A 12,514-nucleotide genomic window follows, 5' to 3' on the forward strand; every position below is an offset into this window, starting at 1 on the left:
CAAAAAGAGGGTAAAATAGCTTCGAGTTTTACCTTGTATTTATAACATTCATTATTTTATTTTATTTTTGGAATCCGTTTCAAATGCAATGTGAAATTTTTACTTTATTAGGTACTCTCTTGATAGAGTAAAAAATCTTGTGCTACCCATGATTGTCAAAGAGAGGAGAAAAGGAAATAACTTAGAGCTTTACCTCGTCGAGAAAATGCATGTCTTTTAGCCCACGATTGTCAAAAAGAAGAAAAAAAAAATTAAGTTTTACCTCGTGTTAAAAATCTATATGTTATAGCCCACAGTCATCAAAGAGGGGGAAAAAATAGCTTAGAGTTTTGCCTCGTGTAAAAAATGCATGTGCTATAGTCCACGAATGCCACAAAGGGGAAACAAAAGGAATAGCTTAGCTTTTGCCTCTTGTAAAAAATGCATGTGCTAATATTAAACGATTGTCAAAGAGAAGGGAAAATAGATTAGAATTTTGCCTTGCATCTATAAGCTTGTTGTTTACACGATGGTGGTCTATAATACATGATTCTATACGCGATGGTAAGCTATAACACATGATTCTTTACTCGAGGCAAAACTCTAAGTTATCCTTTTTCCCCTCTTTTAACTATTGTTATAGTCACAATCATCAATAAGAGGGGAAAAAGGAATAGCTTAGAGTTTTGCTTGTGTCAAGAGTACATGTAATAATTTAAGCTTAGTTGCTTTGCCAGTTAAACAAAAACATTGCATACGTTACAACTCACAATCGTCAAAGAGAGGGAGAAATGGCTTAGTTTTTACCTCATGTCTAGATGCTTCTTGGGTCGTTGGAATCCGTCGTAGAAACAATATAAATTTTTACTATTAAGTACACTCTTAACAAAGGAAAATCAGGTGTCATAACCGAAAATCGTCAAACAGAAGGAAAGGAATGAGTTTTGCCTCATGGCAAGCACACTTGTATTATATTCCCCGACTGTCAAAAAGAGGAACAGAAGGAATAGCTTAGAGTTTTGCCTCGTGTTTATGTACATAATGCTTCATTAGAATCTAATGTGGTTTTCTTTGTCCACTTTATTTCCTTAGTTGGAATCCATTGGAGACAACACAATGTGGTTTTTAACTCTCTGTCTGCGACGGATTGCAATGAAACAAGAAGCACATAAACACGAGGCAAAACTCGTCTATAGCTACTAACTACATTGACTGGTATTATAACTCAGTACCCAACTACCTGCAAGTAATTTCTCTAGGATTGCTGGTAAATGGTAATGAACCTGCAATGGAAATCGGCGAACAGCGGTAAAAGGCAGCTACAGCTATCTCAATAAAACTATTCCAAATGAAAAATGTGAAAGGAACTTATATATTTAAGACTCATAAACTACAAATTAAATCCCAGAAAGCCAGAACAAAAGCCCCTATTGAAGAGTTCTGCAGTTCAAAACATGCCATACCCGACATCACATCACATCAAATCTTCAGTTGTTTCAACTTCTCAATTTCCTGAGATTCATGTAGCTTCTCCTCAGTTGCAATCTCGGTCGCTTCCACTGGCATTGTCGCGCTCCTTGAAACTTCCAAGTCAATAGGCTCCTGTCTCTTAGTCGGTTGAACTTGAGCAAATGGTTGCTCTTCAGAATGGTCATGTGGCAATTCTGCCTTGCCTGGTACTGCTTGACAAGTTGGTATTTCATGTACCTGAATTTCAGGTGCCTTTGAAGCTAGTGGTTCTTCGACTTGAACAGGTGGAGCTTTAGAAAAGGTAGGCTCCTTTACTTGAAGTGCTGTATCTAATGTGGGGAGCTCCGCAGCCCGAACAGGGGGTGCAGCATAAACCGGCACTGCCTGCCTTATACAGACAGGTGGTGCCACTCTCATACCTGGAGGCCTTATCATCCTTGCAGACTGAGATGATTGAGGAGGTGGTGGCGCAGAAAAAACAGGAATTGAATTCCGTATGGTCACCGGAGGAGCCATCCGATGGTGCGAGCCAAAATGCCCGACAGGAATATATGGTGCTGCGCCAGCAGCAGGGAACTTCTCCGGTCGAACCCTGTGACTATCCATAGAGAAGCTGTCATTTATAATATTATTTATGGTTTGAGCAGTCCTTGGACTCAATGGTGCGTCGCTTCCAGTAGTATCAATGGATCTACTTTGAGAAGAAGGTTTTAGACATAACGGACTGACCGGTCTACTACGAGGAACCGTTCTTGGACATATTAGGGGAAGAAGTTTTGATGTAGTAGATGGAAGCTGCTGTACACTTGATGGTCTTGGATTAGGTGTTGGAAATTTAATTGGGAATGATGCTCTAGCCAACCTTGCCTTCATAATGTACCTTTGTAGTGCACGTGCAACAGTTACATGCTCTTGCTCATCATTTCTTACTCGGTCTGGTCTTGAACTTTCAGACTGCTGTGCCACTGACGCAACAAAAAAAAATAAAAAATTAAGTCATGCAGATTAGTGCACCTAATTATTGCTGATTGTAAGATACAAATTAAAGCTTATCACTGGTATAAGAAGAGAATATCAATCTACTGAATTCTTTTTGATCGGTAGGTGTATATCAGTCTAATTGAAATTTAGAAACTAAAAATATTAATTTGCAAGCACAAATAATCAAGCAATTAGATTGCAGCACTGGAAGTTCTCCTAAAATTTGATAAACCATGCAGCACTGATGATATAAACATTTGTAAACATTCAGGCAAACATCAAATTCTAGCACTTAAATACTTCTCCATCAAGTTCGTCATAAGAAAGTTGGAAATCACTGCACCTCCAAGCTTATCATTTTCAAATGAGTTGGCCAGACGCGAGAGTCACTAAGCTCTGAAAGAAGAGAAATTGCCATATCTGGTTTAATCTTTTTCATTGTTCAATAAGAATTTCAGGCTGCAATCTAGTATCACTCACCCTTGAGAGTAGTAATTGACTCGCTCGTCAAGTAAGCTCTAGCAAGCCCCTTTTTGTTTTTTATAATAGAGCAGAGCTTTGAGCTTGTATTCTCTCACATACACGCACATATGAATATATTGAAGCATAAATATTTTCTCAAATATAGTACCTTTTGTAATCAATGATGATCCTTGCAAGAATTTGTGTAAAAATATAGTAAGCAGCTACTCAGTTTTTAAATACTAGTTTTCTAGAAATAATATATCATTGAGCTTGATAACTCGAACTGGTTTATTTGCTTGTACTAATTAAAAATTAACGCTATTTAACATTTACCTGAAATCGAGCTCAACCATTACAAATTTATAGTACTTGAGTTTAGCTAGCTAGCTGTGATAACACCAATACATACAGCATTATTGACAAAACAAAAAGGCAAATACATATGTGTGTGTCACCAGACTGAACCGAGAGGCAGAAATGCGGGGTGGAATGTATGAGCGAAAGGTGACATGCAACGGAGTGGGGAATAGCCCTCGTCTCATGTAAGACAACTAGCTGCACCTCGAGGTGCTGCCGGGAACTGAGGGACCTTTTCAAGCACAGCAAGGTAACTGACAAATAGCACTAGCATATTCATTATGGAAAACTAATGCTCCGAGCCAAATAAAGCTTACCTAAGAAACATGGCTTTCTCAGCGAGCTTTCTATCGTAAAGCCAAAGACGCACTAAGACAAGGTATAACTGTTGAGAAGGGGAAATGATCAATAGAACCTAGTTGGAAAATCAAAAAGTCTGAATTTTCTACAAAAGTCGGCTCGAATATTTGATTTTAGGTGCATTTATCTATTTATCTATCTATATCATCAACTGTTGAATCGGTTTTACTTAGATTTGAAACTTGCACTCCTCCTAGGTTGATAATTTCTCTTACGGGTGGAAGAAATCAAAGAACATATAGACTAGTAGAGACCCTCAATGTAGTTGTCTATCTAAGGCGATTGATCTACGTCTTCTCCACAGAGGCCTGGAGTTGTGTCTCGATCTCCTATACGTGAAATATAAGGGACTAGTTCCTATGGAGATAACCCCTTGGTCTAATTCCACGCCTTATGACGAAAAGAAAATCGGTGTGGCTTAAAGTGAAGATTCGGGAAAGTAGAAAAAATTCCCTTATGGGGTATTCCAAAGTGAAACTTGCGCAACAAAAAAGGGCCCGATACTTCAACTAGAGAAGCAACCAATTGGTTCAGCAAACCTCGACCAATTGTTACACATTCTCCAGGTCAGAAGGGATCTAGTGCCCAACTACTGACAGGCCAGGATTGGTCGTTATTTGACACCCAACCACTTTTCACCAATTAGAGACGCCCTCTTCAACACATTAGAAGACAATGTCACATAAGCCAAAAAGACTCAGTCATAGGATATTAGAACACCTATGTGCTGGTATACGAAACCACCTGGATCGGATTAGAGTAAACAATAATCTCTAATCAGGCCTCCCTTTGACTTGAAAAATTTCACACACGGCCACCAGTTTCATAAGAGGATGTATGTTGCCTATTGCTCACGAAAATACCCGACCTATACATAGTCAAGTCATTCGCCTATCTTTGTTATCTCCTTGCCTTCTTTTTTTGAAACATGTTATCTCCTTCAGTGAAAATGGCTTTGGCTAAAAAAGAGGGAGAGAGGAGCCTTACGGTACGTCACTTCTGCATTTATGTTTAAGCTCTCGAGATTCTACACACTTTTCAGTGGAGACGAATAGTACGTGAATGGCGATCTTCAGCCTATTTCTTGGCGGAAGGAAATGCTACTCACGTATCAAAAAAGAAAGTTGGTGCCCTGTCAAAAAGACTTGGCGTAGAGTAAAGGCCTTTCAGCAAGATATTAGTTTTAAGCTCCTGCGGGTGGCTTTTTGTCTAATAATACAACATGGTAATTAATCGAGTGTGCTTTTCTTTTTCCTACTTCCACTTCAGGAAGGGAAGTCCTAAAGGTGGGCATGCTCGATTGAAAGGAGAGAAAAACTTCTTCACTTTCAGCACGGGCGCGGACTCCGCAATCTTCGAGTCGCTGAGGTTTGTTTTTTTTTTCCGCATCTTAAGATCCGTTATCTCTATGATTTGATTCTTCGCGTATCAGACGCATACTTATTTGGTCTCCATTTTACCTAACGTAAGAAAGTGACACATGCTTGGCAGACTTTTTTCAAATTTGACGGTCATGGACGAGGCTAACAGCCATGTACCTGAAAGCACTTTTGCTTTCAACCGCCAAATGGTAAGGCACCTCCCTCTTTTCTCTCGCAATCACAATAGTTGTAAAGTCGAGTGTTTAAGTTAGACTGGGTATAACAGTCGAACTATCAAAAAGATTTGCTACAAAAGAATTAGGAGTTATAACATGGGAAAAATACATAGGTTGGCCCCTAAACTTGTCTGGAAAAGTCATTTACACACCTTAACTTTACGGGCGACGTATCCCCCCCCCCCCCCCCCTTATGTTTGTTCGAAATGATATATTACAGTAATCTCCAATTGTAGCTACCACCATACGCCAACCAACAAGGATTAAAGCCATTGACCTCTAATTTGATGGAACAACTTGCAAGACACTCATGTTTTTTGACAACCAAATATCAATAGAACGGGGCTGTGAAGAGTCCCACATCGAGCATAAAAGAAATGGATGGTCTCTTTACATGGCTCGGGCAATCCTCCCCTCTATAGATAGCTTTTGGGATTGAGTTAGTCCCAAGATCCATTTCTTTACAGAGAGTACAGTGAGAAAAATAAATAAACAAACTTGAAAATTGATCCGAAAAAAAAATTCCAACTAAGTTTTGCTGACGCAAAACAAAACTAGAGGAGAAAATCAAACTCAATGGTTCTCCATCAACTCTTTTAAAATTGAACAAACAAGACAACACCAACACATCCAGCATCATTGACAAAATAAAAAGGCGAATGCATCTGTGTTTGTCGCCCAAACCAAGAGGCATACTTGTGAACCACACATGTCAACTACCCCCCCCCCCCCCCACACCCAAAAAAAAAATATACCACCCACAAGGAGCTAGTCCACCAAATGCGGCCCTGACTTACAACAATGCAAAAAGAATAGAGCGGGGGGGGGGGGGGGGGGGGGAGAGGAAGGTAAAAGGGGTGGGGAGACAGAGGCACATATGTACTTTGACAATTTTGAAGTGAAATGTCCAAGCAGCATTTGATGTATCATTCTACCAGTCATTTACCCTCTGTGCAAACTGTTGTTCAAATCAATAGCAATCTTCAACAGCTATTATGCATCATGACGCAAAATACAGTATTATGAACCACAGGAACTTTTAATAAAAACTCCACAAGCCCCACTAGCATAGACACAGTGCAGCTTTAAGACAACTTCTTCATAAAGAAACAAGGTTCCCAAACAACTGATGCAGTAAATATCAATTGGTTCATAAACATCGGAATCACTTACATAATTTCAGAGACGACCAAGCTGCCATAGCTGCATTCTTTTCAGCTTGCTTCTTATTCTTCGCTGGTTCACCAGTAAATGTGACGCCTGCCAATTCTACTGTGCAGGTAAAGACAGGAAGGTGTCCTAGACCAGATCTAAATGTTGTATATGCTGGCAATGATGCTCCTACTCTTTGAGAAACTTCCTGTAAAAGATTCTTATATACCCCCGTCTCATCCTACAAAATCATGGTCATACAGAAATTAGAAACCAAAATTCCAATCAGAAGCAACCACAAAGCCTTATTCTTTCACAACTAAGTCCAAGCACCATATATTAATTTATTAAAACAATCAGGTACCGCATAAAATCCACGCAGCTCACAATTTATGGTGACAATGTTGGGCTCACTTGCACCAGTGCTATCATTTTTTACTGGAATAATTTCTATAATATTGGTCGGAGAAATTTAGATTTATTTTAAGTTTACTTAGATACAGAAATGATGATGCAACTTCACATATTGAGTCTAATTACCTAGAGAACCATCAGAAATTGGCAATGTCCTCTAGAAGTTCTGGACTTCAGACCTGACCATCTAAAATTAGAACCCTAACAAACAGAAGCATCACCTTCAGACCACTATGGTAGCTTGGCTGGCGTAATGGTTTTGAACAGTCTTAATGAATTTAATGTAATGCTCAGTCTAAGAATTTTGGGTACATGGCTTCTATGTTGCCCTCCCAAGAAGTTGCCCACCTAATGGTGGTGTTTAAGTTTATTCACTTTGTAAAGTACGAAAACCTAAGGTTTTTAATGCCTGAAAAGCAAGGGAAACCAGTCAGAAGAGGACTCCAGGAATGCCACAACAGTAGCATTCTACACTTACTAAAGGACATCACAAGAAAATCACCATTCCATAGATTTGTAACTTCCATAAAAGCATACCTAAAATGATTAGTTATTGTTTTCAGCTAACACCTACCTTAGCTGGTACTATCTGAACCGCTAGTTATTCTTTTTGCAACTAACAGCCACATAACAGGGAGCTCTTGCTCCTGAACTATCACAAGTTCGAGAAATTTATCATACTTGAACTACTATACAATAGCTATCAAACTACTGCAGCAATTTGGGACCAAATATGTTTTTTTTTTTTTAGAGAAGGTAACATGTGGGACCAAATATGTTTTGCAAAGCTCACATAGACAGAAAATTCCTATAAATCAAACTAGGAAAAACAAGAAAAAGGAAACATCTGTATAAGGAAAAATTGTAAATAAACTAAAGTATCCTAATAATAATCGCGACTTCACACAACTACACTTCTTTGGTAGTCTTAGTATAGATGACTAATATTTATTATTTATCTATAACAGACGTGTTGGGGCCAGTTTATGCGCACAAATAATCCACCGGGTACCTGCTACCTAGCCCCGGGTAACTTTGCACACCATGAGTGTAGAAAACCAATCGTCACTGACACTTACAAAAATCACAAATGCAAATACATTTAAGCTAAATGTCATAACATAGAAGATAAAAAGATATTCATATACAAACAGCCAATTTCAAATGGAAAAGTGTAATTCTGAAACCCTAAATCGCTAAAATCGGGAAAATAATATCAGAGTTCTAGCTGCAAGCGAGTTGGAAAGACCACGATTAGAAAATATTTATTTATTTTTCTATAATGGAGAAGTCCGGCTAGTTTATAAGCACATGACATAATCCACCGGGTACCTGCTACCTAGCCAAGTAACTTTGCACCAAGAGTGTAGAAAACCAATAATCACAAATGCATATATACGTTTAAGCTAAATACCTTGACATAGAACATAAAAAAGATATTCATTTAAAAAAAAAAAAAGGCAATCTCAAAAGAGCGTAATTAGGAAAGCAAATAGAAATGATGGGAAAAAAAACTCTAAACATTCACTAAAATCGAAAAAGTACCAGGAACATAAAAAAGATATTCATTTAAAATTAAAAAAAAAGAAGGCAATCTCAAAAGAGCGTAATTAGGAAAGCTAATAGAAATGACGGAAAAAAGACCCTAAACATTCACTAAGATCGAAAAAGTACCAGGAACATAAAAAAAATATTCATTAAAAAAAAAAAAAAAAAAAAGGCAATCTCAAAAGAGCGTAATTAGGAAAGCTAATAGAAATGATGGAAAAAAGACCCTAAACATTCACTAAGATCGAGAAGTACCAGAATTCTAGCAGCAAGCGAGTTGGAATGACCACGATTAGCGATATTTAGTTCTTTTTCTATAATGAAAATGTCCGGCTAGTTTAAGCACATGGCTAAATTAACACAAATACATATATACATTTAAGCTAAATGCCGTAATATAGAGAACGCAATCTCAAAAGGCAAAGCATAATTAAAACAGCTAACAGAAATGACTCATTAAACCCTAACAACTCACTAAAATCGGAAAATATTACTGAATTCTAGCAGCAAACGAGTTGGAAGGACCAATAATCACAAATGCATTTATACATTTAAGCTAAATGCCATAGCATAGAACATAAAAAGATATTATTCACTTGAAAAAGGCAATCTCAAAAGGAAAGCTTAATTAAGAAAGCCTCCCTCCGTCCCAATTTATGTGATACAGTTCGAATTTCGAGAGTTAAACTTCTTTATTTTGACTGTGAATTTCAACATACAATCTTTAAGTTTTTTGAAAAATAATTTACATATTTAGAAACTACATAGAAAGTACTATAAGTCACAATGATTAACAATTTAAAATATTTAAAGGGCATATGAATAAATCGCGATCAAAGATTTTCTTGTTTGACTCTCGAAATTCAAACTGTATCACATAAATTGAGACAGAGTGAGTAATAGAAATGATGACACATAAAACCCTAAAACTCGCAAAAATCGAAAAAAAATTACAAGAATTCTAGCAGCAAGCAAGTAGGATGGACCGCGATTCGCGAGTGCATTCAACGCAACCAATAATCACAAATGCATATATATACATTTAAGCTAAATGCCATAACATAGAACATAAAAGAGATATTCATCAGGAGGAAAAAGAAAAAAAAGGCAATCTCAAACGGAAAGCATAACTAACAAAGCTAATAGAAATGACTAATAACACCCTAAAACTAGGGAAAAATCGGAAAAAATTACCAGAACTATAGCAGCAAGCAAGTTGGAAGGACCACAATTAGCAATATTCATTTCCGTAACTAACACACACTAATGCATATCTACATTTAAGCTAAATGCCATAACATAGAAACATAATTTCAAAAGGAAAGAAATTTTAACAAAGCTAATAGAAATCACTCATAAAACCCTAACAACTCGCTAAAATCGGAAAAAATACCAGAACTCTAGCATATAATAAGCTAAATGCATATAATCACAAATGCATATATAAAACTAATAAAAAGCACAATTAACAAAGCTGATAGAAATGACTGATAAAACCCTGAAACTCACGAAAAATCATCAAAAATTACAATAATTCCAGCAACAAGAGAGTTAGAAGGACTGTGATCCGCAAGCGCATTTAACGCAACCTCAGCAGCAGAATGCTCAGCTTGACGAAGGGTAGAACAGTAATTTGGACTCTCAAATACTTAGCCGTTGAAATTAACCGAAGCTTTAAACCTAGGCGCGTGATCCAGGCCTTCTCTTATACACGTATACGAAGGCAAATTGAAACAACCCCTTTGCGCTAACTCTTGTAACTGGTTTTTATACATTTCTAGAAGGTTCCAAAAAAAGCACTTCGATTTTTATTTTATTTTTTTGAATCTCGAAAAGTGAAAACTATCCCATAAAATGTGACAGATAGAAAGGAGGGGCAAAACCCTACAATTTGCTAAAATCGGAAAAAATTACCAAAATTCTAGCAGCAAACGAGTTAGAAGGACCCCAATTAGCGGGTGCAGTCAACACAACTACTAAATACACATTTAAGCTAAATGCCGTAACACAGAAAAGGCAATCATAAAAGGCAAAGCATAATTAACAAAGCTAATCGAAATGACTCATAAAACCCTAACAACTCACTAATAATCACAAATGCATATATATACATTTAAGCTAAATGCATATAATCACGATTGCATATATACATTTTTTTAACATAAAAAGTACAATAAGTCACAATAATTAACAACTTAAATATAATTCATAAAACCCTAAAACTCGCGAAAAATCCTAAAAAATTACCAGAATTCTGGCAGCAAGAGGGTTAGAAGGACCGCGATTCGCAAGCGCATTTAACGCAAACTCACATATATATGTATATATACATACTTAAGCCAAATACATACATACATTTAAGAAAGCTAATAGTAATGACTCATAAAACCCTAAAACTCGCAAAAAATCATCAAAAATTACCAAAATTCTAGCAGCAAGGGAATTAGAAGGACCGCGATTCGCAAGCGCATTTAACGCCACCTCAGCAGCAGAATGCTCAGCTTGTCGAAGGGTAGAACAGTAATTTGGACTCTCAAATACTTCACCATTGAAATTAACCGTAGCTTTAAACCTAGGCGCGTGATCTGGACCTTCTCTTATACAAGTATATGAAGGCAAATTGAAACAACTCCTTTGTGCTAACTCTTGTAACTGGTTTTTATACATTACTAGAAGGTTCTAGAAGAAAATTTGAATTTCAAAGAGTAAAGTACACGCGCCATACCATAGAAACAGCAATCTCAAAAGATAAAGCGTAATTAAAAAAAATAAAAAAGCTAATAAAAATGACTCATAAAACCCTAAAACTCGCAAAAAATCGTCAAAAACACCAGGATTCTAGCAGCAAGCGAATAATCACAATGCATATGTACACATAAAAGGCAAAGCATAATCAACAAAACTAATAAAAATGATTCACAAAACTCTAAAACTCGCAAAAAATCGTCAAAAACACTAGAATTCTAGCAGCAAGCGAATAATCACAATGCATATGTACACATAAAAGGCAAAGCATAATCAACAAAACTAATAAAAATGATTCACAAAACTCTAAAACTCGCGAAAAATCGTCAAAAACACCAGAATTCTAGCAGCAAGCGAGTAATCACAAATGCATATATATCACACACTTAAAAGGCAGAGCATAATCAACAAAACGAATAAAAATGACTCAAAAACACCCTAAAAACTCGCGAAAAATCCAAAAAATTACCAAAATTCTAGCAGCAAGCGAATAATCACAAATGCATATATATCATACACTTAAAAGGCAAAGCATAATCAACAAAGCTAATAAAAATGACTCGAAAAAAACCTAAAAAATCCAAAAAAATTACCTAACTTCTAGCAGCAAGCGAATAATCACAAATGCATATATACAAAACAAATAAAATTGATTCATAAAACCCTAAACCTCGCGAAAAAGTCGTTAAAAATTACCAAAATTCTAGCAGCAAGGGAATTAGAAGGACCGCGATTCGCAAGCGAATTTAACGCCACCTCAGCAGCAGAATGCTCAGCTTGACGAAGGGTAGAACAGTAATTTGGACTCTCAAATACTTCACCATTGAAATTAACAGTAGCTTTAAACCTAGGCGCGTGATCTGGACCTTCTCTTATACAAGTATATGAAGGCAAATTGAAACAACTCCTTTGTGCTAACTCTTGTAACTGGTTTTTATACATTTCTAGAAACTTCTAGAAGAAACTTCGAATTTCAAAAAGAGTAAAGTACACGCGCCGGTTAGTTCATCGGAGCTCCGTTTACTCTCGCCGTTATCGACATCGAGTCCGATCGTCGACGGAGTTAACGGAGAATTTGCTAGGGTTTTGTAATATATATATATATACAGTGTTAGTGTATGTAATGATTTTTTTTTTCTAGAGAGAGAAAGTTAAATATCACAGTTTCACTTCTAGATAGAGAGAGAAGAAGGATCTTTCTTTTCAAGAGAAGAGAGATACGTTTAAATGAAGTGCTTTTTGTTCGCATTCGAGCATTAATTCTCTGCATGCGTCCACACAACAAGTCACATAAAATCTCTGTTATTTTAGAATCGGCTCATGTATATAAAGGATCATATAAAGTCATATATCTTTATTCATTTTTGTAAAGACCCCTTTTAACTAATTTTCTCACATAAGATAAACGGAACAAACACAAATAAGCATATATTAAAAGGAGAAATC

The 12,514-nt window shown here is 36.7% G+C and overlaps 1 protein-coding gene across 2 annotated transcripts; it reads right to left on the bottom strand.

Annotated features, from left to right (window-relative positions):
* Nucleotides 1–1,280: 1,280 nt before the first annotated feature.
* Nucleotides 1,281–12,273, bottom strand: LOC132640022 (double-stranded RNA-binding protein 2-like). 2 transcript variants are annotated; one of them, XM_060356429.1, is made up of 3 exons: nucleotides 11,765–12,273; nucleotides 6,383–6,602; nucleotides 1,281–2,414 (listed from the first exon to the last, which is right to left on the bottom strand). In XM_060356429.1, exons 1-3 carry the CDS (start codon nucleotides 12,008–12,010, stop codon nucleotides 1,459–1,461), a joined length of 1,422 nt encoding a protein of 473 aa, XP_060212412.1. In that variant the 5' UTR covers nucleotides 12,011–12,273; the 3' UTR covers nucleotides 1,281–1,458. The 2 variants fall into 2 exon arrangements, with proteins under 2 accessions (XP_060212412.1, XP_060212411.1); XM_060356428.1 differs by lacking the exon at nucleotides 11,765–12,273 and adding an exon at nucleotides 10,745–11,020.
* Between the last annotated feature and the right edge of the window lie 241 nt (nucleotides 12,274–12,514).

This window comes from Lycium barbarum, chromosome 5, assembly GCF_019175385.1.
Source record: "Lycium barbarum isolate Lr01 chromosome 5, ASM1917538v2, whole genome shotgun sequence".
Lineage (NCBI taxonomy): Eukaryota > Viridiplantae > Streptophyta > Magnoliopsida > Solanales > Solanaceae > Lycium > Lycium barbarum.